The sequence below is a fragment of the Sinocyclocheilus grahami genome, unplaced genomic scaffold (genome assembly GCF_001515645.1).
Source record: "Sinocyclocheilus grahami isolate Dianchi unplaced genomic scaffold, SAMN03320097.WGS_v1.1 scaffold461.1, whole genome shotgun sequence".
NCBI classification, from domain to species: Eukaryota; Metazoa; Chordata; class Actinopteri; order Cypriniformes; family Cyprinidae; genus Sinocyclocheilus; species Sinocyclocheilus grahami.
Genome location: NW_015505640.1, coordinates 386,025 through 412,926, shown reverse-complemented (window position 1 = coordinate 412,926; position 26,902 = coordinate 386,025). Strand labels below are relative to the sequence as shown.

Sequence of the window (26,902 nt, the reverse complement as noted above, 5' to 3'; positions counted from 1 at the left end):
TAATCCGTGTCAGCATATTTCTTTGACACGTAGCTACACAATAGAGTTGTTTCTTAATTCGTTTCGAGAATTTCTGTTTGTTTTACAGTTTTCTTCTTGAACTTAGGCACCTTGCAGCTCCCTGTCCAGTCTGCCACGACACGGACAGATTCTGGGCTGGACCGCCTGTGATAAGCATCCTATGCTATTTTGTTCAAGATGGCGGTGGCGAGCATGGAAAAGGACGCGATAGTAAGTCACAAATACCTTTGAAATCTTACAATGCTTCAGATTTTCGTAAAATGTTAATAAAACCGATTAATTTAATAAGAAGCGCAGTGGAAGTCAGTTTGCATCACATGCGACGAGATGACTCGTTCATTTCTCACACCTAGAGTTGAAAAAATCATAATGATTTTGTTCAAATGCAGATGTGGAAGACCGTAAGGACAAAGAATACTTCAAGCGTTCTTTGAGCTCTGATGTATTTAGTGCACATCATGTTTTCTTCATCAGTCTTTAAAGCTTTATTGCAGATGTAGAAGGCGTGTCGTTTTATTGTTAAAATCTTTTGCGTCTGCAATACAGCGCTCGTGTTTTATTGCACTCCTTTTTTTTAACTTGTAAATCTTCTCTTTCTCATCTGAAGAACACCGAAGATGATGTTCACTTTAATAATTCGTTTGGAGATTCTGGGCTTATCTCCCCTGATAAAGAAGACATCTCTCGTATTCTGGTAGAGATGATGTTTAAAAGGCATCGTTGTTATCTTCTGCTATAGTTTCTGTTGCATTGATTTTTAATTTAAATTTTTTCCCCCATCTGACATACCAGACAGTTCCTTTCAGTGGACGGATCAGAGGTGGGATGAGGCCTGGGAAGAAAATCATAATAATGGGCATCATTGATCCAGAGCCAGACAGGTATGTTTTCATATCAGAATTGCGTACATTTAAGAATGTACACATTCTAGCAGTTGCAAATAGTTACATCAGACAGAAGCTCTGTCTCAAAACCTTGTAGGCTCCCTTAAACTGCATTTTTGGGCATCATGGGTCTATATGCTGTCTTCATAGGCAGCACTATGTTTTGAGAAACTGAGCCTGTTGTTTCAGATTGCATTGGGTTGTAGATCTGCTTGAGATGCACTGCATGGGTGTGTGCACTGCTTAGTGATGATGGGTGTTTATATTAGCTGTTAAAGAAACCAATATCAAAGCCGTGAGAGCGTTGGGTGTGTCTTGGAAACTTAACATTTTAGTATGTTGATTCAGATAATCAGTGGTAAATCTTTTGATTCACAGGTAGTTCACGTTCACCTTATGTTGTTTGAGCCTGTATGATTTTCTTCTATTGTAGGGTGATGTATACATTTATGGGTGTAGATAACACGCACTCCTTTAGGGGTACATTTACTTCATTCTCATATGCAGTTTTGAAGCTTAAGTATTTAGGTAAGGAAGGGGAGCGCTAACTGGCATGTACCATATGAGAGCCTAAGAATGGGCAAAACTGAAGACTTGACACTAGTTTGTGATATTACACTGTTAAAAAATTTGGGGTTGGTAAGAATTTATTTTATATATATATATTTGTTTAATTGAAAGTTGTTTTATGCTCATCAAGTCTGCATATATTTGCTCAAAATGCACTAAAAAACAGTAATGTTGTGGATAAATTATTTAATTTGAATATATTTCAAAGTGTAACTTGTTCCTGTGTTGGAAAAGCTGCATTGTTGGCATCCATTACTCCAGTCTTCAGTGTCACATGATCCTTCAGAAATCATTCTAATATGCTGATATGGTGCTGAAGAAACATTTTCTTTAGTTGAAAACAGTTGTGCTGCTTAATTTATTGTGGTAACCTTATTACATTTTGCTTTCAGGATTCTTTGAATATAAAGTTCAAATTCAAAACATTTGCATTTTGACAAATCTTTTGTAACATAAATTTCTTTACTTTAACTTGTTTCATGTAATTCATCCTTGGCGAATAATATTAATTGAATTTATATAAATATACTTTTTTTTTTTTTTTTTAAACCTCAAACTTTAAAACCGTAGTGTAGTTGTTTAATGTTTCTTTAAAACTAGTTCCAAATGCATTATGCATTTGGGAGACACTTTTATCCAAAGTGACTTGGAATGCGTTAACGGTATGCATTTTGACGGTATTGTTCTCTGGGAATCATTTTTGTGCTGGTCTTTATTTTTTTTGAGTATAGTAATGGTTCCTGACCTGAGAAGATTTAGTAGTTTGTTAAACTGGTGGGTTAGTCTTTAAATTGTAATTATGCAGCAATTTTAATTAAGCGTGCCCAATGCGGTCCTGATATATCAATGGTTAAGTGGTACTAATGTGTCATTTCAGCTCCGGAATTCAGCCTTTCTAAACAGACTGCTGATCCGTTAGGAATGCACTGTGATGCTCATTCAATGTGGTGGTGATGGATGCCAATGCAGGCCTAAATTACTATGAATTTATGGAAAGATGCAGCATGCTATTTCTCTGTAATGTTTGATAAATTGGCACACAGTTTGTAATGCTTCATCATGCAACACTTGTCATACGTTTATGATGACATAAGATAGAAAACGTATTTGAACAGATGAATGAATCTTTAGAAAAACAAGAACTTCAGGCAGTGCATTGCACCAGAAATGGGCTGTTTACATGCTTATTGTTTGTTTTCTGCACAGCTTTGACATCAGTTTGACATGTGGTAACAGTGAGGAGAAAGATTATGAAGAGCTCACTGATGTGGCCCTTCAACTCCGCGCACGATTCACCGAAAGGCAGTTCCTGAGGAATGCACAGGTTTCTGGGAAATGGAGTGAGGAAGAGGCACCCATATCTTACTTCCCCTTCATCCCGGACCAGCCTTTTAGGGTAATGAGCTGAAACACTGACATCTACATGCTTTCTAATCTGAGATCTCTAATCTGCACGAAACATGAGTCCAGGGTTGTGTGCAAAACTGATGGCAGCTGCCTCATTGCTTAGTCAGTCAGACTTAACAGACACCACTGTTGTATGCAGGTATCTCTTCAGGCAGAAGGAAGTACCCACATAATGCGATGCCTAGTGGAAATCTGAAATGAAGTGGCAAATCTCTGAATACTTTTATTCACAAGGGATACATTAAATTTATTAAATGTGACCGTAAAGGTATTTTATTTTTTTTTAAATGAATTCATTTGAACTTTCTGGTCATCAAATAATCTTGGAAAAAAAAGTATCGTGTCACCACACACAAAAAAAAAAAAAAAAAAAAAAAAAATATATATATATATATAACCTTTTTTTTTTTTTTTACCTTTTGATAAATCAATCAGCATATTATAATGATTACAGAAGGATTTGATACTGGAGTAATGGCCAATAAATTTTATATTTTAAAATCTAGTAAAACACACTGCTTTAGTATTTATAGTATTATAATAATATTACTATTTTACTGTATTTTGATCAAATAAATGTAAGGTAAGCACTTCTTTCAAAAACCTTCATCTTTTACTGATCAAACTTTTCAGACCTGAGTTCAATTTCTCTAGCCACACCCGGGCCTGATTACTGCCACACCTGTTCGCAATCAAGACATCTCTTAAATAGGACCTTCCTGACAAAGTGAAGTAGACCAAAAGCTAGACATGACGAGATCCAAAGAAATTCAGAAACAAATGAGAAGGAAAGTAATTGAGGTCTATCAGTCTGGAAAAGGTTATAAAGCCATTTCTAAAGCTTTGGGACTCCAGCGAACCACAGTGAGAGCCATTATTCACAAATGGCAAAAACATGGAACAGTGGAGAACCTTCCCAGGAGTGGCCGGCCGACCAAAATTACCCCAAGAGCACAGCGACGACTCATCCAAGAGGTCACAAAAGATCCCACAACAACATCCAAAGAACTGCAGGCCTCACTTGCCTCAGTTAAGGTCAGTGTTCATGACTCCACCATAAGAAAGAGACTGGGCAAAAATGGTCTGCATGGCAGAGTTCCAAGATGAAAACCGCTGCTGAGCAAAAAGAACATAAAGGCTCGCCTCCGTTTTGCCAGAAAACATTTTGATGATCCCCAAGACTTTTGGGAGAATACTCTGTGGACTGATGAGACAAAAGTTGAACTTTTTGGAAGGTGTGTGTCCCATTACGTCTGGCGAAAAAATAACACTGCATTTCAGAAAAAGAACACAATACCAACAGTAAAATATGGTGGTGGTAGTGTGATGGTCTGGGGCTGTTTTGCTGCTTCAGGACCTGGAAGACTTGCTGTGATAAATGGAACCATGAATTCTGCTGTTTACCAAAAAATCCTGAAGGAGAATGTCCGGCCATCTGTTCGTGACCTCAAGCTGAAGCAAACTTGGGTTCTGCAGCAGGACAATGATCCAAAACACACCAGCAAGTCCACCTCTGAATGGCTGAAGAAAAACAAAATGAAGACTTTGGAGTGGCCTTGTCAAAGTCCTGACCTGAATCCTATTGAAATGCTGTGGCATGACGTTAAAAAGGCGGTTCATGCTCAAAAACCCTCCAATGTAGCTGAATTACAATAATTCTGCATAGATGAGTGGACCAAAATTCCTCCACAGCGCTGTAACAGACTCATTGCAAGTTATCGCACACGCTTGATTGCAGTTGTTGCTGCTAAGTGTGGCCCAACCAGTTATTAGTTAACACTTTTTCACACAGGGCCATGTAGTTTTGGATTTTGTTTTCCCTTAATAATAACCTTCATTTAAAAACTGTATGTGTTCACTTATCTTTTACTAATATTTAAATTTGTTTGATGATCTGAAACATTAAAGTGTGACAAACATGCAAAAAAATAAGAAATCAGGAAGGGGGCCAACACTTTTTCACACCACTATATATATATATATATCTATCTCTATATCATTTATTTTTTTCAGAAAGCATGACTGCTTTTGCATGTTGATTTATTCCTTTATAATAGCCAATTACAGAATTATTCTGTATGGCAGAGAGTTGTATGATCAAAGTGGGCAAAGATGCTCAAAGATAAAGAGTGATTGTTTGTAATTGGGACTGAAGGCGAACCAAAAGATGGGTCACTGTTTGCAAATGTTGAGCTGAGATAAGCAGTCATGCAAAGTAAGACAAGTACTTCCTTTCAACGCATTGTCCACAATGCCTCTCAGTGACCGACAAAGGATTCTTTTGATTTGATCTCATTTTGCTCTTTCTCTCCTCTCCTTTCCACATTTATACAGATTGAGATCCATTGTGAGCATCAGCGTTTTAGGATCTTTGTGGATGGGCACCAACTCTTTGACTTTTATCACAAAGTAAAGTCTTTGCCGGCCATTAATATGATCCGGATAGTTGGGAGTCTTCAGATCACCAAGCTGGGCTAACCAAGCACACCTGAGCACACGCCAGAAAGGACTTCTCACAGGTGACCGTCTGCACCTGTGCATTTGCCGCAGCTCTCACAAAGACATCAACAACATCTGCATTTTCACTTCTCTTTTTCCCTCCAACCTAGAATTGTAATGATTTCTGAGTATTGTATCATAACCGGTTGGTGAATGATTGCAATATCAGATGTGTGTTCCAGTGTCTTTGCTTCACATTGTAGCTTATTTGTTTAGCTTCAGTAATTTTTCAGGGATTGCTCACTTTGATATGCACTCTGTGGTAGTAACATACGCCACTGGGATTTAGCTACTCTCCATAGACACTGCCAATGTACTTGTGCTTGTAGTCTAGCAGTGTAGTTTCAAAATGATCCAAAACTCAGGAAATCAGATAGTTAATTTTACTTCATTTCATTCTGATGATAAATTTGCTTTAAATTCTTATTAGATACTCCGAAATGCTTTGGCTGCTAGAATATAAGATCTCAGATTCAGCATTTGCCGTTCCACCTGGGTTTTATTTGCATTATTTAATCTTAATAATTAAAATATTTTGGAAGGAAGATGTTATTTTATATCCAAATTGTGTAGCAGGGTTTATGGTAGACTTCTAAATAGCATACATTTCCTTTCCTGTGTCGGTTCATTGCAACTATAAATTTTTGGGAAATATATATGTTACACTGACATTTTGTTGTGTAGGGCTGCCCCCTAATAGTCGACTAACCATTAGTCAACAAGAAGAGGCTTAGTCTATCAAATTTATTAGTCGCTTATTTGCAGAAAAAAAAAAATCCACAGGAAGTTGCGTAGTGGCGTGGCGGACAGATTATTAACAGCTGGTCTATGTGGTAATTACAGTACATCAAAATGTTTGTTTCGTTCATCAACCTCAAATGTGGCTTATCTAAAACATGCAAGTAGTAGCAACATGGCTGCTTGCTCAAACACTTGAATAGCACACACTTTTCTGGGTTAACGTTAGTGGCGTGCGGAAGCGGAGTAGTAGTGCGCTCACTGCATGACAGTTAACGTGGAGGCACCAGTGCGATCATTTGCATTTAACTTAACACTAATTTTTGCTCTTAGCCTCTTACAGAGCAATACATATTTTGAATTTGTAAAAGGTTTACTTGTATTTGTGTGCAGTGCACTCACAATAACAAAACGTTGTGCTTTTGTAAAATAATGAAAGCAAACTGTGCTCTTTCTGCCATCTAGGGCTCTGTGAACTTGTGCATGTAAAAAAAAAAAAATTTTACCGAAACTCTGTGCTTGCCACACCGACATGAGAAATATATCTATAGAAATTTCAATTTCTTCTTTTTAATGATCCAATTCAAATGGAGAACAAATATTTCAGATTGTGTAATATGTATGAAACGTGCATGTCCAGTGTGGAGATGATAAGTCGGTGTCGGCAACTTCATCACTGCAGCTGAAAATACAGAAAACACTAGTTTATCTATTAATTATTATGTTAAGGCAGTCTTGCTGTTTTTTTTTTTTTTTCCCCCTGACACATTCATAATTTTTTCTGCCAGTGTGCTGTGGCAAGTTTTATGCGTGCGCTTGAGCACTGATAGGCTATAGGCAATTAAAGGCTAATTATTATGAATTATATGGTTTATTAATATAAACATGCGATTAGTCAACTAATTGCTAAAAATGAATGACTAATAGTCGACTAGAAAAATCTTTAGTCAAGGGCAGACCTAGTAGAATGTCCCATGAGGATTATTTATTGAGATAGAGGACTTTTTTATTTTAGGAAATTTGATCATCCAGTCATTCTCTTACAAGCCAGCACAGTATTTAAGTACAACAGTATAATGTTAAATCATTGACAACCAAACCAACAAAATGATTGCTTTTGGACACGGATGTTTAAGTACATTGTTTTCTGTGAGGAATGACTTCAGTGCTGCAGTTTTGCAAAAAAATAACTCTGCTTATCTGTTTACGCTTTATTATAAGCACCTCGTAAAAAAAATTGAAGGAGCAGATATAATAGGGCTGAATTGTTTCTTGAATGTACCGTCATCCACTGATAGGCTTCGTAATAGCTTAGCTGTGGGTGTAAAGTGAGCATCTTCAGTCTTCAAAAAGAAACTATTATTCTCTCCTCCTCCTTCGTACTCATAATGTCACTCCTCTTAATATAAACACAAAATGAATGGTCAGCATATTTCCTGTATTCAGCAGTGCTTTTTGTTCCGAACCTCTGCCCTGTACACCCACAATGCTGTCCACTCGGTTGTCTTCTGCTCAAGTTCCATTTGTAGGATTGGATTAGTATGATAGCAGTGATTATTATTGCTACTTATTACATCACAGTATCCAAAAAACACTTCTTGCTTCATTTTCATGACATGCATATATGTACATGACCATTCAAAAGTTAGGGATTTTTTTTTATTTTTTTTTTAGACCGCATTTATTTGACTAACTGCAGTAAAAACAATATTGTTTGTGTGCAATTTAAAATAACTTTTTTTTATTTTTTTTATTCCTGTGATGGGATGGCAAAGCTGAATTTCCATTTGATCCTTCAGAAATACCATTCTGTTATGCTGATTTGATGCTCAAGAAACATTTATTATCAATGCTGAGAACATCTGTGCTGCTTAATATTTTTGTGGAAACTGATATTAAGTGGTATTAATTTCTTTAAAGGGGTCATATGATATTGCTAAAAAGAACATTATTTGGTGTAATGAAATGTTTATGCGGTTTAAGGTAAAAAAAAAAACACATTATTTTCCACATACTGTACATTTATTGTTTCTCCTCTATGCCCCGCCTTTCTGAAACGCGTAGATTTTTATAAAGCTCATCGGTCTGAAAAGCGAGGTGTGCTCTGATTGGCCAGCTATCCAGTGCATTGTGATTGGCCGAATACCTCAAGCGTGTGACTGAAATGTTACGCCCCTACCATACTGTGATGCCGGAGCGACGAGACAAAAACAATAAAACCCATTATAAACTAGGCATTTGTTGCATCCAGTGGGGACATGATTACGGATTATAATGACTTTCTACGCGTTGCGTGTTGCGCCGCGTAAACATAAAACCATGTCTGCATTTGTGATCAGAGAAATGACAAACAACAAGCCCTACACTACACTGCTCAAAACTCGCTTTTGAATCATCAGTGGCAAATCCTTTAAATATGAAAACGTACTTGCAGTCTGTGAGTCAGAACAGCCGGCATTGTAGTCTACTCTACCAGGATCAGGACACAGTCCTCCATAAAATGCGCTGCACACATCTGAATATTTGGGTTGAACTGTTCTGGAACAGTGTTGTAAATACAACTTAACCACTGATTTCTAGTCGTGTCCTCTTTTGGAAGGCCAAACAAAGTAGTTTCGCTTTCACAATGAAACGGTGTCTTCACAACATGGCGGTGGTGGTAGCAACAATAAAGTTATGCCGCCTTTCTTTGCGTGAACATTTGGGCAGTGTTATGCAAATCTTCCCACATCGTGACATAGACATGCGGGGGCGTGTTTAAACGAGGCGTTTTAGGAGGGTGTGGACCAGTCTAAACTTTTATAAAGAATATCTCTTTGGGTTTGAGACTTTAGTCTTTGCAACTTTAGGGATCTTATCTATTCACAAACCGCTTGTGACACTCCAAAGAGAAAGCTTTCAAAAACTTGAAATCGCATCATATGACCCCTTTAAAAAAAAAATACTGACCCAAAACTTTTGAACGGTGGTGTATGTAGTAGTACTACTGTCACATTAATTCTTGTGTTGATGAATGTTCCCGGTGCTGTAGTGACAGAGTCAGGAATGTTTCTTATTAGTCAGTATTACTGTATATTCAGTATTATGGCTATTGTAATATTTTCTAATATTATACTTATACTCAGTCTGTGTCCTGGAACTCATTGAAATAGAGGCAGTGACGAATGAAGTTGAAGGGCTGCTGTTTTTGTATGCTTTACTGGTCGATTAACTTGACTGAATTTCATGTGATGGAATAATGCTATTACATGCCAGAGAGTACTTGAGACCAGCCAAAAAACATTTGTCCACATCATAGTCTGGTCAACATTGAAGTCAGAAGATTGAGATTGAGTGCAATAGGAAACGTGTATTAAAGATCCTTACTCTGCTGAGAAGGTACTCCTGATAGAAAACTCCAGCTAAATAAGGTATTGTACATTTAATGTGAAGTAGGTCATTTTTATACTTGGCTGATTTTCCTCTGCAATTGTTTGTCTCTCAAACTTGTGCAGACTTTGTTTAATTGAGAATCGGTATGGCAGCACAAGCAATATGGTCCTTGACCACACACCCATCTGACATGTTGTGGCAAACGCACTTCGATTTGACATACTAAGCAACTGAAACATGGTCATCTGGACCAATGTGATACACTTAACACAATTGCTATTTAAGTGCTAAATCAGTAAGTTGTGAGCTTCATTCTGTCTGCTGCTGTTTTAACATTTAAATGCTGACCATTCTGAGCATCATTTAGTCTCTGAACAATGTGTGTGAAATTACACCTGGATAACTGAAAAATGGGGAGGGAGAATCTGTATTTACAAAAATAACAGGTGAGAAAGAACATAAGGAGAGAATGTAAATAGTGTTGACTATGCTTCAAGAAACTTTAGTATATTCATAGATTTTGTTAATGTATTTGGCAGACGCTGTTATCCAAAGTGACTTACAGTTTATTGAAGTTTTAACAAACTGCATTTCTCCCTATGATCCTACTAATATTACTGATACCAGTTCTAATGCTTCCATCTTTATTGCGGTCTCTTGTCTTGTATCTCAAAATGACCAATCTTTCAAACTGATTCACATTTATGAGGGTTGAAAATGAATGTCCTGGTTGTAAACTACTGTTATGAAGCCTTCAAACTTTGGATGTACATATATTAAACAGGGCCTCTGTATGCTTAATTTTTTTTAATATATGTATTTTTTGCTACTGCAATGTCTTAACACTAAAGAGTGTTTGTAAGGTGAATGTGATATTTAGTCTGAGTTTTCACTGGTTACCAGTTCATCAACATTTTAGTTGATTTCTTTAGATTCTAGGTAGCATGGTACACATTTCTTTTTCCTTTTCAGAGCTTTGTTTTTAGAGCTTAATATGCCAGTTCTTTTGTTTAAAGAGAATATTTCAGACATGTTTATGTATTTCTAAAGTGGCCCATTACTTAAAGTTAGTTTGTGATGTTGGATGTAGTTGCACAATCAATTTCATGGATTAAGACCTGCAGAGTTGGTTCAGTGTGCTTTTCAAAACTTGGTATTTATCAGAAATGTGCCTATTGAAATATGGCATTGGTGTTTGGGATCTAAAATTGTATTCTTACTAATGATTTACACCAACTGAGTTAAATTTTGACTTGCCCTTTTATTTTTTTTGTAATGCACTTCATGTATGGTACAAGTGCTTCTATTGAAACTAAATCAATAAAAACAAACAATGAATCCATAATTAGCTAAGGTATGAAATGTTTGTCATCAAGAATCCCCTGTAAAATACTTATGTGTGTGTATATATATTAGTACAACTAAAGGGTAGCATTTGGGTGAAGAAAAAAAAAGTGTATGCCTGAATAAAAATGTGCATTAAAAGTACACGTGTGGTGAAAGATTTGTCGTCTGGGTAATCATAAACTAGTTAATGTCAATGCATTGTGTTTTGATTTTAAAGGTAAGATTTGGATTTTCAGACATGTTTATGTATTTCTAAAGTGGCCCATTACTTAAAGTTAGTTTGTGATGTTGGATGTAGTTGCACAATCAATTTCATGGATTAAGACCTGCAGAGTTGGTTCAGTGTGCTTTTCAAAACTTGGTATTTATCAGAAATGTGCCTATTGAAATATGGCATTGGTGTTTGGGATCTAAAATTGTATTCTTACTAATGATTTACACCAACTGAGTTAAATTTTGACTTGCCCTTTTATTTTTTTTGTAATGCACTTCATGTATGGTACAAGTGCTTCTATTGAAACTAAATCAATAAAAACAAACAATGAATCCATAATTAGCTAAGGTATGAAATGTTTGTCATCAAGAATCCCCTGTAAAATACTTATCTGTGTGTGTGTATATATATATATTAGTACAACTAAAGGGTAGCATTTGGGTGAAGAAAAAAAAAGTGTATGCCTGAATAAAAATGTGCATTAAAAGTACACGTGTGGTGAAAGATTTGTCATCTGGGTAATCATAAACTAGTTAATGTCAATGCATTGTGTTTTGATTTTAAAGGTAAGATTAGGATATTTTGTAATTTTGTGAATTTTGTATGAATTTCGGTGCTTTTATAATGGATTTGCAGACCAATAAATGTCAATAACTCAACAGATTCTGAAGTCATTTAATGTGTCCTGTGTAAGCACTGAACATAAGCTTCACCTGGGGGGTATTCCAGAAAGCAGGTTATGTGGGTATGTTTAAGGGTGAGTTAGTAAGCGGATAAACTCCGCTTTCAGTTCCAAAAACACGGGTAACTTTCAGTGTATGTAAGTAGCTAATTATTCTTTGAATTGAGTTTGCTTCAGAGCTATCAGCGCATGCGCGAACTATCGACTAGTGGGCGTGGCGGACTGCGCACAATTAATGTTATATATTTTTATAGTTATCAAATATTACATATGTTAATTAGAAAGCACTATTATAAGTAATAAGGTAATATTATATTCTAATGTTATTATTTATTTTATTGTCATATATAATGGTTATCGAATAGTTATCAAGTAAGCAAGGTTTGGGTTAATCAACCGAGAGTTCAGGGTGTATGTGACGGTAAGTTAACCTGGCTTTCTGGAATACACCCCTGATCTTTAAAACTGCGTGGCGGTTTACCAGTTCAAACAAAACGCAAAACCGTAAATAGCATCAAACTCTGTAAACACTGTAAATTGCAAGAATAAAGTGCCCTCTACTGGTTGGTTTCTTTTACTGGAGAAATAAATGATTTCATTTCATTGACTGAAATAAATATAACATGTTTTGAAGCTATAATTAACATTACCCTCAGATCAGCCCTTATGTATGTTATACGTTTTCTGCTGGCAATACAAAAACAGAAAAAGGCAGTACATTTGCACAGTGCGAAGTTCATTCACAAAAGTGACCAATAGAGGGAGCTATACGCGCAAAAACGTACCGTTGCCATCTATTATTTTCTATATAGTACTTTGTGTTAAAACGAGGTCTAATCAAAGCATTAAAAGGGAATATAAAATCATTAACTCTTCTTTAAACCTCTTTGAAAGCGGGTATTGTGGAATAACTGAAGGGGGTGTTTATACAGTATCTGGCATCCTGACTGCGCAGTGACGTATCCATTGAGAGCCAACCAGCGCGACTCCAGCGCGCGCACGCACACGCACACGCGCACGCGCACGCACACACACAAACACAGAGACACAGACACACACAGACACACAGACACAGCCATGGCGCTGCTCTGCAGACCCACAGGGTTACTTCTCAAACACAGTAAACTGATACCTTCTGCGTTCGCAGCAACAAGGCAATGCAGTTCAGGTAACCGAAATAATGTCTCCGTAAAATGAATGGCTTAATGTTCAATGTCACTCTCGAGTTTTGTTTTGGTTGGAAACTTGCGTCTTTTGCCTGCGCTGGTTCTGTGACCGCTGAATGTGTTGTACTAGTTAGTACCTGCCACTTCATAATGGAAAAGCTGCGCTTTATAGTAGCTGCAATTACAATTTTTTGTGTGATTGTTTACAGTCGAAACATATTTAAGAATAAAATAATAATATTGCTATACTAATAGTGCGAATAGTAGAGATATCTCCAAAATAAAAAGCCAGGACCGCTTGTGAACTCTGAGGTGATATAATATATATGCCAAATCAATACTGGTTTATATTATTAAAAAAAAAATAGCATGGATACATTGTGAGTTAATTTGACCCCCACCTTCATCTCTATTGCAGGTGGCCAGTATCAGTACATACTAGTTGACAAAAAGGGTGAAAAGAAGAATGTTGGTTTCATCCAACTGAACAGACCAAAGGCCCTGAATGCTCTTTGTGATGGGCTTATGATGGAGGTGGGCAAAGCCCTTGATGCATTTGAGGCTGACAGCGAAGTGGGAGCAGTTGTCGTCACAGGAAGCGAAAAAGCCTTCGCAGGTGTAAAAACTGTCTGTGAAATTAGTTGTGTGTTATATAGAATTGTTTCGGATTGATTGTGTTTTATTGACACATTTGCTTTCATAGCTGGAGCTGATATTAAAGAGATGCAGAATCGAACCTTTCAAGAGTGCTATGGTGGAAACTTCTTGGCACATTGGAATAGGGTATCAACGGTCAAAAAGCCTGTTATTGCTGCTGTCAATGGGTTTGCGGTAGGTAAATGATTTAAATGCATTCAGTGGAAGGACTGTTTAAACCTTATTCCCACTCAAGCATAAACATAAAATGATTGTCCTGTCCAGCTTGGTGGAGGATGTGAGTTGGCCATGATGTGTGACATAATCTATGCTGGGGAGAAAGCACAGTTTGGACAGCCAGAAATCCTGCTCGGGACCATTCCTGGTACAATAACGCATCAGTTTTTTGGTTATGTTGATTCATTGTTGAAGAATAATTATGAATGGGAAGGGAATACTAAAAAAAACAAGGCAGCTGAAATGACACGATTTCTTTGGCTCCAGGTTCTGGTGGCACACAGAGGCTTACAAGAGCAGTGGGAAAATCCCTTGCAATGGAGATGGTTCTCACAGGAGACCGAATCTCAGCTCAGGAGGCAAAACAGTCTGGTTTGTCTTTCAAACTTTCTTTTGCCCTACACTACAGGTTCTTTCTTCTTCTCTCACTTAAAGAAGTGGACTAATGTATTCATCTTCATAGGTCTGGTAAGTAAAGTGTTTCCTGTGGATCAGCTGGTTTCAGAAGCGATCAAATGTGGAGAGAAAATAGCTGGCAATTCCAAACTTGTCTCAGCCATGGCAAAGGAAGCTGTTAACGCAGGTAAGAGTTTCATTAAAGAGATAGTTGATACTTTTATTGTTGATATATATTCTGCTCATGTTTCATGAATGACTTACATTAGTCTCATGGAGTTAAAAAATACAAACAGTCCTGTGCATCCATTTAGAAACTGACAGTTTTATTTGACCTTTAATTACAGCATTCGAACTGAATTTAGCTGAGGGCAATCGACTTGAAAAAAGATTGTTCCATGCAACCTTTGCAACGGTATATCACTTTTCTTCCACTTATTAATTTCCTTTTTTGAGGAAAAAGATTACTTAATTCTTGAACTTGCTGTGTTCTAATTTTCAGGAGGACAGAAAGGAGGGCATGACTGCTTTTGTCGAGAAGCGAAAGGCTGCTTTCCAGGACAATTAAAATTCCAGTGGAAAATACTGAGGTGTTTAGTTTGTGATCAAATGCTGTTGTTATAGTACTCTACTTTGCCTTAATTTTCTTATCAAGGTGTTTCTGAAAAACACCCCAATCTATACCTTTGGGTTGACAGACTTGCATGTAGTTCAATGAGCTTACATTTAGCTTAGTTTATACATTACCCATTTCTAATCGATGTCTGGGTATTGTTGATGGTCTTGTATTATCACCTTGAAACCTTCTTTATTGATACTCTATAGATCCAGTACAGTAACTCGTTTATGCTTTGTGCTAATTTACACTTTAACAGTTAAGAGAGAGAAAATGCCATTGCCACAACCTTCCTAAACTGTGTATAATTACTGTACAACACTGTTGAAAGTTTTGCAGAACCCCTCTGATTTGACTTTGTATGTTGATATGGCCCTTTATTTGACTGAAATTCATTGGGAAAAGACGTGAGACCTCGCAATTCCAATTTGTACACTCTAGATGGTGCTGTGGGTGTATTTTCAGGCTCTCGTTCAGCTTATCATTGAGGTAATAAAGTCGCTGTAGTAGGCTAATATATTTTTGTAGTGCTATTTTTAAAATTATATATCTGATATTTGACAAAATAATATTATTAAGTGTTTTAATTTGATATAGTGCAAAATAGGGTTTTGGGGGACACTACGAATTATAGTGTTTATAAATATAGCGCAATGCAGGTTTTGTGCGGCATAGTGAAGTTTGTTTATAACCAACGACAGGATCAACATATAGCAAAAACTCTTTTAAAAAATCATCTAACTTAGTTCTTAGAAACCAGGTCATCACATAGGCCCACGTTTTAACATATCACTCTATTGAAACGATGATTTATAATGACAAGGATTTTTTTTTTAATCCTATGCGCTTTTTAATTATTTTTTTTAAAATGTTAGGCTACTTAAATAGCTTGCCATTTGTAGGCCTATTCGTTTTTCAATAACTTAAATGCAAATTAATTTATGAAATGTCGCAGCTTTTTTAATTAAACCGCTAAACTTTCTAGTTACTGATGAGTAAGTGAAATGCGCTTAATCATAACTTTCATCACTTGTCAGGTTAAAGATCACCAGAGAACTTACAACCCACTTCAACGTATTAAACACTGACTATTTAATGTGAAATAGGCATACGGCGTCCAGAAGGACCACAGCAAATGTAATTAAAGGAAGAACCTATTCATCTCAATTGCACATCAACTCGGACCATTTTCTCACTTAAAAATCTCGGCTTTTTTTCGCACGGCGTCTTTCCAAGCGTCTCTCTCAAACGTCCATAGCCTAATTGATTTTCATTTTCATTCAATATTCCCTCGGACTCCAGCTTTCTTCTCAGCCCCTGGAACAAAACTTTTTAAAGAGGAGAAAAAAACGTTCTCTCCACACAACGCAACAGCACAAAGGTCTCCTTAAAGACAGCAAAAGAGAGGTTCCACTTTGAAGTCTGTCCCCTGCTAACGAAAGGTCAAAATAATAAATGTAGACCGAATTGAGGCGCTCAGCGCAGACAAAAGGGGCAAAACGTTACATTTTGGCAGAGGCAGCTCCTCATAGCGTGATAAACTCATTTAAAAAAGCAGAACCAAAAAGGGAGCAGCATGGTTCCTCAGTAAAAGAAAAGAGCTTTGAACTGATCAGACAGTCTTGGCTCCTCCGAATGTCTTTTCTTCCATCAGTCTTCCAGCTTTCCACTTTCACTCTACATTTCACAGCTGCAAAGCCTCCACACACCTCTTTTGGAGCAAATTTCCCTGAATTACAACAACATGACCAGCAGTTCCTCTTCATCAGTCAGCAGCTGCACGTCTTTAGGTGGCGTTCTTCATTTAGACGCGAGTTTAACTTCATGTAGCTTTCTAATTTCTTTTTTTCCAAATAAATGTCCCAGCTTGATAGGGAAAAAATCCTCAAATTTTTCTTAATGACAACACAATTTGCGTAGACATTTGATACTTTACTGTTTAGCATTGGATCTTGTGGGCATTTAGTTTAACAGCGTTGTCGAACGTCAAGAGCAATAACGTACAATTTCACGCGCAGAAGGCCTGTGCCCGGGGGTCTTTGAACATCAGTTTAGAGTTGTAATTTCAGTCATACTGCAGATGCTGGGCTTGAGTAGCTATACACGGATCTTTCCTCAACATTTTAGATTACCTTAAGTTTTATATCAACTTGTTAGCCTAATGGTTCACACTGTGCGCAGAATTACAATGCTTGGTCGTTGCATGCCTGTAAATCATGCATGTAATAATGTGAAATAATGATTTTGAAAACCCCTGTTGATAGAATCTGCTAATGCACTATTTTAAGATCTGTATAGGCCTACGGATATTAGTTACTCTCGCACTGCCGCTGATGCTATTTAAGTTTTAATGGATATAGTAATTTACTAACTAATCATTTATGTTTTTGAAATGTAAATGCAAAAACAACTAGGCCTATTAAAAACCCCATAAAACTGGGTAGGCTATATCGACAGAGCGAGTGGATGTTTATGGTTACCTCTCACGCAAAGGCCATGTCTGTTCGTGAGTGTACATTTAGCGCTTTCTGATAACTTGTAACTTTTATTATTTGCATGGGTATCTGAAAATGTAAGAGGTTATGACTCAAATAACACAGCAAGTTCATACATATATGCCAATGCAATGCTGAAAATGAATATGCCTTCTCATTCTGAAACGGAAAGTAACATTAGATATATGCATAACCGGTCGTGCTTAAATCTGAAAGAAATCGGTTTTAAAAAAAACTGCCGCTGTCATGGGTACGCAGAGGTAGCCTACGCAAATTACGTAGGCTATTCCAAACGCAGGTTGCGTTAGAAACGTAGCTCTTGCTGTGTGTAACCAATTGGAATACATTCAAAGGGTCACATGATTCCCCCAAAACTCTCCCGTGTTCTGTCACTGCTTTGAAATGGTTATACTAAAAGGAATCCCGTCCATACTTACGCCTGAATTATTGTATGTTTTGGCGCAAATGGGCCATGGAGATGAACTTGGTAAGTCGTAAACGAAATCAGATCAATGTTTCTCTAAACCTTCTGAAGCCTGACGTTCTTGTGTCACGCACGTGATGTCTGGATGAATAGTCTATAAGACGATATACCTGTTTGGATAAATATATCCTGTCATGGGTTTATACAAGGTTAGATACGATTTAAAAACGCCACGGATAAATCCTAGTTCGTGCAGTAAAGCGGGAAGTGATATTGCTTTTGCAGCGCTCCGCAACTTGCGCTTTCATTTCGATCATCAACATGTCACCCAGAAAACTTTGTAGACTGTCTCTCATAAAAATGTCACATTTTTATTTCTATCTATCTATCTATCTATCTATCTATCTATCTATCTATCTATCTATCTATCTATCTATCTATCTATCTATCTATCTATCTATCTATAAACCATAAAAAAGTCACATTTTTATTATCTGTAAGCCAAAGCACATATCCGCATATTCGACTCCCGCTGATGTCCGGCTGTAGCACTGCGTGGATCTGGCTTGTCATATGAGCGCAGACATCAGGGCAATACAGTTATAAGAAATGAACTCCGTGTATGGATTGTCATGCATCACTTTTTTTTTTAGTTCTTGCAGACGCTAATTTTCCAGCCTCATCTATTTGTAAATGTGGTCCAGTGGAGATAAGAGCGGATGGTATGTTTATACTTTTACAAAATGTAGTAGGAATTTTTCATACAATAAAACTGTTAAAAATGATTACATGCTCTTTCATAGTTAAAAAAAAATATTAAAAAGATTTTGCACATTTCTTGTACTGTTTGAAAGAAATCTCACGCTAATTTGTATGGTTTTACAGAAGTAATGATAACTGACAATTTGATAAACTTATTATTGTAATTCCAGATCTACTCAGCCCAAAATAATTCTTAATATGCATTAGTTGAACAGCCAACTGACATTTTTGTCACTGATAGCTTTGCATTTAGTTGTTTAATCAAGTATGTGGTTTTACTTTTTAAGGTGTAGGTATACCAGAACTTCTGAAGGCAATACTGAAGCTTTTTCCTCTTGATACCTATGAGGATTCGGTGGGTGATAACATTTGCACCATTCTCTGGCATCTTTTATTTTTTTAATGGCTCAACCACAAATTTACACTCTGTTTGTTCATGTATGTAACTTATCATAATTGTAGGTGGTGTCTGTCACTGAATAAGGTCTGATTTGTTAGGCAGCTGTCATGGACCTTGTGCAGAGTGACAAATTAAAGGGGCTGAAAGTGCCGGTATGGGACCAGTACTCTGACCTCCTGAAACAAGCAGGATCAGATGTAAGCTATTATATCCATAAAAGGTCATAACTCATATGATGAGGACTATTCATCACTGCTGAAATTAAATTTGACCAACCTAGTTTTACAAAGGGAATAGAAATCATTTGTCCAGGACGTAAAATATTATCTTAATAATATTTCACTTCAAATTTACTTCAGATAAAAAATAGATAGATCTATCTATCTATCTATCTATCTATCTATAAACCATACACTAATTATCACATTAACAAACAGTCTTAATTTTTTTCTTTCAGGGTAACCTCAAGTTTGTTGAGCGTTTTGCATTTTATGAGCGTGCTAAGAAGGCATTTGCTGTAGTGGCAACTGGGTGAGCATTTTTATTTATGATCTATGGTGGATCTTTTTAACTATTAAAATATCTTATATTTATATTTAAGAAATAATAATAATAATAGATGATCTTTAAATCTGTCTGACAGGGAGACTGCACTGTATGGAAATCTCATAATCAAGAAAGGTGTCATTCCTCCTGGTGAACAACGCTAAAGAATGCTGCTTAGTACAGTTTAGTAGAGTTATTACACCAACATTCCTATAGATAAGGCATATACAAAATAGCTTTATAAAAGAAAGATTGTATATATAAAAATATTTGTTATTAATTTAATGCCATCCGTTTAGATTTTGATTACAAAAATTACTGTTCATAATTTTTCAAAAAGTTCAAAGAATTTTCTGTTCATATTTTCTGTAGTGTGATGCAAAATAAGTAATAAGACAATTTCTCTTATAAATAGATTAGAGAAAATCATACAATAAAATACAATTTGAAAATGCATTTCAACTGTATCAAATGTATTTAGTTTTTTTTTTATGAAAGCTTTGTGAAATGAAAGTCAGCTCTGTTTAACATTTAAACATTTGATCTTAAAGTTCAAATATACCTGGTCAAATGTAGCTTTTCCTGGGCAACAGGTGTGAAGCTCAATCCCCACCTGCAGCATTTCATTTTATTGCCCACTGTTCCTTGAATTAACAGCTGAACTGAGCTCTGTGAATGTTTTCTCGTTAGGAATATGGAAATGTAAAATGTTTGCTTTTCTTATACTTTGCCTTAATAAATACTTTCAACTTTTTTTTCTTTTTTTTTAAAATTATTTTATTTAAAAATGTATTTCATTTACTCATTTATTTTAAAATGATTCAAAAAACAGTAAGCGATCCATATGGCTTATTAATTATGGTCACTGTCTTCTTGGTATTGATGAATTGCTAAACAGACATACAATAAACTTTCTTTTTCTATGTTCAATATTAGCAATATTAAAAAGAAACCAGGTTAAAACACATTTCAAGACTTAAAAAAAATAGAGAGCATTTAAATATGCATAATGAATTAACATCCAGTTTTAAAATCATTTAGACATGATATGACTTATTCTATCATTGCTTATGATAAAGGTCATCCAGGTCTATCTCTGGCTCTGTGTGCACCCTTTTGGGGCGAAAGGGGAATATATTCATCGGAAGAGCCTGCTGGTCAGACTGATGTCCTTTAACATCTGCGTGGTACAGGTCGTCTTTGTCCACTTCAGGGCTTGAGTACATGGGCCTTACATTACCTCTAATGACATCCTTCTCCAGTGACATGCCATGGTATAGATCATCTCTATCTTCTTCTGGTTTGTCAGACATCCGTACCGAATTGTGTTCCAGTAGCTGAAAGTTTTCAGGCTGTTTTGCATCAGCTGGATGTTTTATGCCAAAGGAGTGGTAGAGAGCATCTTTATCCTCTTCAGGTCTGTCGTATTTCTGCTGTATTTCTTCTTTTACGGCTTTCCAAATCAACATGTTGGGATTGATGTCAAAATCTGTAATGTGCATGTCCTGTGGTGGCTCCACCTCCTTCATTCCCAGGATCATCTTCTTATTGGGATGATCAAAACTACAATGGAAAACAAATATCTAATTTCAATGATTTGTAAAAAAAAAAAAAAAAAAAAAAATTTCAGATTTTATATATACCTAGAATATGTACATACCCTTTACAGTGTGCAGAAGGCAAGACAATACTTACACTATAGTGTTCTGAACTGCATTGCCCAACACTTTTTCCTGCAGGACAAATGTAAAAGTAAATTTTTAATTTATACATTTTTTATATGTAAAAGCAACAAGTCAAACATTAGCATATGGATTATTTAAAAAAATCATTTTAAGTAATTGAATTAAATGATGAAAGGGTGCTGCTTAATCAGAAATCACAGATTTATATATTAGAAAGTTCATTAAAATTAATATTAAATTCTTTACATCCTTTTCATCTTGCTCAAAATGGCAAGAAGGGTCAGGGCAGCAGTCCTTGTAAAAAACAGTTGTAATTAAAAGCGACTATAGCCATTGTTTATTTTTTTTCTTTTGTAACTTAAGACAGTCAAAATATTTTGCTGTAAATTAAGAGTGTTCATATTAGAAGTGAAACCTACCCTGGGCCTGTATGGCTTGGCTGAAGTGCTAAACAGCAGCACTGATAGGCAGACTAGAACAGAAAACCTTTAATGTGGGAAACAAAACATGAGTGTTGAAGCTCATACTTTTAGATTAAAGAAAACAAATATCCATATATAACAGTGAAGCTCATTGAAACTCACCTGATCATAGTGGTTCCTTATACAGTGACAATCACAACGAAATATGAAAGGCGTTTTACATGGAGCTGATGATAACCATCTTACCTGTAATAAAGATCAAAGTTCAGCAATAAACTGACTTTGGGCCTGAACTCAGTGCAAGGAAATCTGATGTATAATTTTTATTATACGTAATAAAATTATATTTTTTTTACCATGCGACTTATCTCATGGCTGTATTCGATCAAAAGGGTGCTTCTACTAAATACTGAGCAAAGGGTCTGAATACTTAGGACCATGTGATATTTCAGTTTTTCTTTTTTAATAAATCTGCATTAATGTCAACAATTCTGTGTTTTTCTGTCAATATGGGGTGCTGTGTGTACATTAATGAGGAAAAAAAATAACTTAAATGATTTTAGCAAATGGCTGCAATATAACAAAGAGTGAAAAATTTAAGGGGGTCTGAATACTTTCCGTACCCACTGTATATAGGCCTATATATACGTATTATTATTATTTTCCTTTTTTTCATTGATATAATGGTCTTTTCCCAGGCAGTTAATATATGTAATTAAAATAAACACGATGCAGCAGGCAACACTGCGTTTATAGATCACCCGATTATTAAAATAATTTGGTTTTTTTTATGCACTTCATGCCCAACACTAAAATTATTTAATCTTTATCATGATAAAGGAAGCAAGACACTCCTTACCTTTCAACATAAGAGTCGAAAGTACAGTACAATTGAAAACAGATAATCATTCGCTGTTATCTGACCTACAGTAAAGTATCGAAGATTAATAATGCAGATGACTGTGGGAAAGGCTAGGAAATCAGCCTTTGGACTCAATTCGAGAGGTATTGCAGACTACCCTTGTTTCATGTTAAAAATATGGAAACATTATGATAAGTATCGAATATTTAATAAAGTAACTGTGATTTAATAGTAACAACTAATTAGGAATAACGTAAAACCTGTAGGCTACTATTTTTTATTCAACACGAAAATCGTAACGTTTTGGTTTTAAGGATGTTTGAGACAGACATCCGACAACTAAAGGCGAATGAATGCAGTATAGGGTCAGGTTTGGGTTGAGGATTAAGGATTAAAGGGTAGTTAGACTTCGGGATTCTGCCTGGGCTCCAGCCACCCAAGTGGTGCTCTTTTCCCAAGCATCAAATAAAAACACAACCCTGCAGTCACGGGGTCACACAATGCACAAGATGCACAAGAGCTCCTGAAATTGTATCTCTCATGTCTATGTCGATTTATGTGCAAACTATAAACTATCTGTAACAGGTAACTAAAAGTAACTATTTTTAAAGCACAAGCTGTTGAAGATGGACTTTTGTTTGTGGAGTGAAATTGCAGCTGATTTGCAAATTAGCTTAAAGAAAAAGAAATCACTCGATGTGAATGTTATGATGAACTGCAAAATAATTCATGTCCAGCTTCAACACTTTAAAAGTGGAAATTATATTTTGTGATGCATTTCATTCTATTCACTTTACAAATTAGTTTATAGATAATTTTTTGCATATTAACATTAACATTTTATAATCCTTTGGTGGCAGCAACCAATAAATAAAGCCTCTGAGACATTGAATTGAGATGGTTCACGTTCAAAAAAACTGCTGCATGATAGGCCGCACACCATCATGTTTGTTCAGAAAGCCCCTTTTGTAAATGCGATTGCCCGTGGTGACTAACGGCACCCATGCAGACACTCTCATCTCCCACGGAACTGAGTCAAAAATCTGTGCAGCATGAGACTGAGGGCAGACGAGCGCTCTGTGATCTTAATGCCTAGTGCTTGGCCTCATTATTGGGTTTAATGCAGGATCAAGTGCGAGATGATGTTTACTCACGACTCGAGTGCAGACAACTTGAGTCACGGTCTCACTCTCACCTGGAAGGCTGTTTCAAAAGGCTCTCGGCACAGGAAATGTGGCACCTGAGTTCCTTGCATGAGGAATTTATTCCAGTCAGTGTATTAACAAAGCCTTCAAGGCATCTCTGTAGAAAACATTCTCCTTTTCTCACCACTGTGCATACCTGTAATTAGACAGATTGTGATTTTAATACAGCTGAAGCCTGTGGGGCCCCACACAGTGCTTTGATGCTTGTTTCACAGCCATAATACTCAAGTAGTTAAAACAAAGAACGATCAAACCTGCTTGGTTAATGAATACAAATTATGGCATTATCTCTGGAGTTACATAGTCTTGTGGACTGTGTTATGATGTCTGTTTGTTGTTCTAAATGAATGAAGATGTGTTTTGTGACAGTATATATGCTCCCCTCACAAACCATGACTAAAGAGAACACGCTTGCTTATTTGATAACTTTATGAAGCAGACTTATGCTGAAAAAAACACAGGAAACATAGAAGTAAAACATAAGCGCAATTTAGCGGAATCTGAGAGGATAATGTGTAAATCAACTGAATGTCTGACATGTCTTTTTTAAACAAATCTATTTTAAACAATGGATTATTTGTTTAGAGAGAATTCCCATTTCAAATATTCAGTGCACATAAAGAAACATGCTGAAAAACACCACATTAAACTAGACAAGTTTATGGGATATAATTTGTAAGTTGAAATGTATTAAAGTATGAATATAAATATACACACACACACACACACATGTATGCATGTGTGTGTGTGTGTGTGTGGTAAAGACTTTACAATAAGGTTCCATTAGTTAATGTTAGTTAATGTATTAACTAACATGAATAAACAATGAACAATACATTTATTACAGTAGCTATTAATCTTTGTTAATGTTAGTTAATTTTAATTCACAGTGCATTAACTAATATTAACAAGCACAACTTTTGATTTTAAAAATGCATTAGTAAATGTTGAAATGCTGTAGAAGTATTGTTCATGCTTACTTCATGTTAACTAAAGTAGTTAATTAATGTTGCTTATTTGATAACTTTATGAAGCAGACTTATGCTGAAAAAAACACAGGAAACATAGAAGTAAAACATAAGCGCAATTTAGCGGAATCTGAGAGGATAATGTGTAAATCAACTGAATGTCTGACATGTCTTTTTTAAACAAATCTATTTTAAACAATGGATTATTTGTTTAGAGAGAATTCCCATTTCAAATATTCAGTGCACATAAAGAAACATGCTGAAAAACACCACATTAAACTAGACAAGTTTATGGGATATAATTTGTAAGTTGAAATGTATTAAAGTATGAATATAAATATACACACACACACACACACATGTATGCATGTGTGTGTGTGTGTGTGTGGTAAAGACTTTACAATAAGGTTCCATTAGTTAATGTTAGTTAATGTATTAACTAACATGAATAAACAATGAACAATACATTTATTACAGTAGCTATTAATCTTTGTTAATGTTAGTTAATTTTAATTCACAGTGCATTAACTAATATTAACAAGCACAACTTTTGATTTTAAAAATGCATTAGTAAATGTTGAAATGCTGTAGAAGTATTGTTCATGCTTACTTCATGTTAACTAAAGTAGTTAATTAATGTTAACTAATTAACCTTATTGTAAAGTGTTACATATATATATATGTAACACTTATATATATGTGTTATATATATATATATACACACACACACACACACACACACACATATATATATATATATATATATATATATATATATATATATATATATGCAACCTGATTCTATAAAAGTGCTGTTGTTGCCATGGATTTTAAATAAGATATTTAAATGCAGTAATACACAAATGGTAAGTCTTTAGCTTTTGTCATTTTATACGGGGTATTTTCTTGAAGAATTCATGTTTTTAAATGGAGTTGCTGTAGCTTTTTTAAGGTTATGAGGGTTATTATTTTAAGGTTATGAGGGTTATCAGATATCTTAATGATTACTGAAAATAAGCAATATATCCTTAGAGTTATTACTCTAAATCTGTTTATCAGAATAATATTTTGTTTGTGTGTGTGTGATCACCTTTTTTAAAATTACAAACTAGGTTTTTTTCCCAAGGTGGAAAAATTGAGTTCTGTACCTTTTCATAATCACAATATCATCATTAAATGGAGTTAAAAAACATTAAATTAGCTAAATCGGTTTGTTTCATTGTTTGCAAGAGGGACTCAAAAAACCCTTACGTTTATTAGTAAACAATTTATCCAAAACTAAGCACAGCTAATCTCTAGCTTTCATCATTGTAATGGGAAGAACAGTAATTGGCTACTTTGTTTGACCTACTTCAGAGCACAGATATTGTCATTAGTCATAGACCAAATCCTTTAAAGACATCCTGTCAAGTAAAAAAGGGGGCGTTCAATCTCGTTACACAAAAATGCTGTTTTTGGTTCAGTTTATCTTTGCAACTGATTTTTATATATTTTTTTACCCAGAAGTCAAGTACAATGTGATGTTATGTTCTTGTAAATATTGTAGGTAATTCATAGTCTGCTAACTCTACAGATCATTTTATAATTTTTCTTATTTTAAAAAGAAAGAGTGAAGCACAATGTTTCTTAATATGTTTCTTAAAAGGCCTCTGTTGTCAAAGAGTGTAAATTATCTTGCATTTCAAAATATTGTCTATAAATACATTTAAAACAATAATAAATTATTGTCAATTTACTTTTAATTAATACTAGGGTTCCCAAATTTTGTCTTCTGTTCTTGTGCACTGTGAGTCCACTAATTTATCTTAATAATAGAATAAACTCAGGAACTATATATATAACCTAAAATAACATTTTGTGCAAAGGGGCATGAATAGTAATTTCTGGTCCTGTCAGAAATGTGCTACATGCTGCTGATGAACAGCCACACCCAGCCAAGCTGGATTTAATTAAATTGACACTGCTGTGCCTTTTCTCTCCATCAGCCGCACAGTTGCTGAGTGACGGACTGTAGGAGCTAATGGCCCACGGCATGGAACTAAATTAAGTGCTGCAAAGTATTTATTGGGGCCAGTTATGTGGACCTTGTGCTTGATCAAGCACCTTCTCTTGTTGCCAAGGTAATCAGGGTTTGTATATAGAAACATTTCGGGAGAGAAAAGCTCTAGAGTGGTTGTCTAAAGATCAAAGATGAGACTTGGTAAACAAAAACTTAGAATAATCTGCAGCATCTTATGATCAATAAAACATGAATGTGCCTCATTAAGACAACAGCTCATCATGCCCACTGAAACTTCATTTAATTGAATGTCAAATATCAAAGAACATGTGAGACACATTGCTGACCT

The 26,902-nt window shown here is 35.6% G+C and overlaps 4 protein-coding genes across 6 annotated transcripts; 3 read left to right on the top strand and 1 right to left on the bottom strand.

Annotated features, from left to right (window-relative positions):
• Positions 1-22,265, top strand: LOC107552938 (galectin-related protein B-like). 2 transcript variants are annotated; one of them, XR_001604914.1, is made up of 6 exons: positions 1-231; positions 629-715; positions 814-902; positions 2,682-2,871; positions 5,217-6,758; positions 22,255-22,265. XR_001604914.1 is itself a non-coding variant. In XM_016234988.1 (5 exons), exons 1-5 carry the CDS (start codon positions 199-201, stop codon positions 5,358-5,360), a joined length of 543 nt encoding a protein of 180 aa, XP_016090474.1. In that variant the 5' UTR covers positions 1-198; the 3' UTR covers positions 5,361-7,793. The 2 variants fall into 2 exon arrangements, 1 of the variants encoding a protein (XP_016090474.1); XM_016234988.1 differs by lacking the exon at positions 22,255-22,265 and having other exon boundaries at positions 5,217-7,793.
• Positions 12,755-15,302, top strand: LOC107552936 (enoyl CoA hydratase, short chain, 1, mitochondrial). Its single transcript, XM_016234986.1, has 8 exons — positions 12,755-12,902; positions 13,319-13,516; positions 13,604-13,731; positions 13,822-13,921; positions 14,041-14,145; positions 14,237-14,356; positions 14,517-14,584; positions 14,672-15,302. The coding sequence occupies exons 1-8, from the start codon at positions 12,812-12,814 to the stop codon at positions 14,735-14,737; spliced, it is 876 nt and encodes a 291-aa protein (XP_016090472.1). The 5' UTR covers positions 12,755-12,811; the 3' UTR covers positions 14,738-15,302.
• On the top strand, positions 17,557-20,139 carry fuom (fucose mutarotase). Of its 2 annotated transcripts, XM_016234989.1 has the most exons (6): positions 17,560-17,767; positions 18,358-18,426; positions 18,754-18,821; positions 18,965-19,063; positions 19,324-19,397; positions 19,510-20,139. In XM_016234989.1, the coding sequence occupies exons 1-6, from the start codon at positions 17,683-17,685 to the stop codon at positions 19,574-19,576; spliced, it is 462 nt and encodes a 153-aa protein (XP_016090475.1). In that variant the 5' UTR covers positions 17,560-17,682; the 3' UTR covers positions 19,577-20,139. The 2 variants fall into 2 exon arrangements, with proteins under 2 accessions (XP_016090476.1, XP_016090475.1); XM_016234990.1 differs by lacking the exon at positions 19,510-20,139 and having other exon boundaries at positions 17,557-17,767; positions 18,965-19,086; positions 19,324-19,398.
• On the bottom strand, positions 20,474-21,757 carry LOC107552937 (uncharacterized). Its single transcript, XM_016234987.1, has 4 exons — positions 21,682-21,757; positions 21,517-21,583; positions 21,108-21,145; positions 20,474-20,975 (listed from the first exon to the last, which is right to left on the bottom strand). The coding sequence occupies exons 1-4, from the start codon at positions 21,687-21,689 to the stop codon at positions 20,474-20,476; spliced, it is 615 nt and encodes a 204-aa protein (XP_016090473.1). The 5' UTR covers positions 21,690-21,757.
• Positions 22,266-26,902: the final 4,637 nt, after the last annotated feature.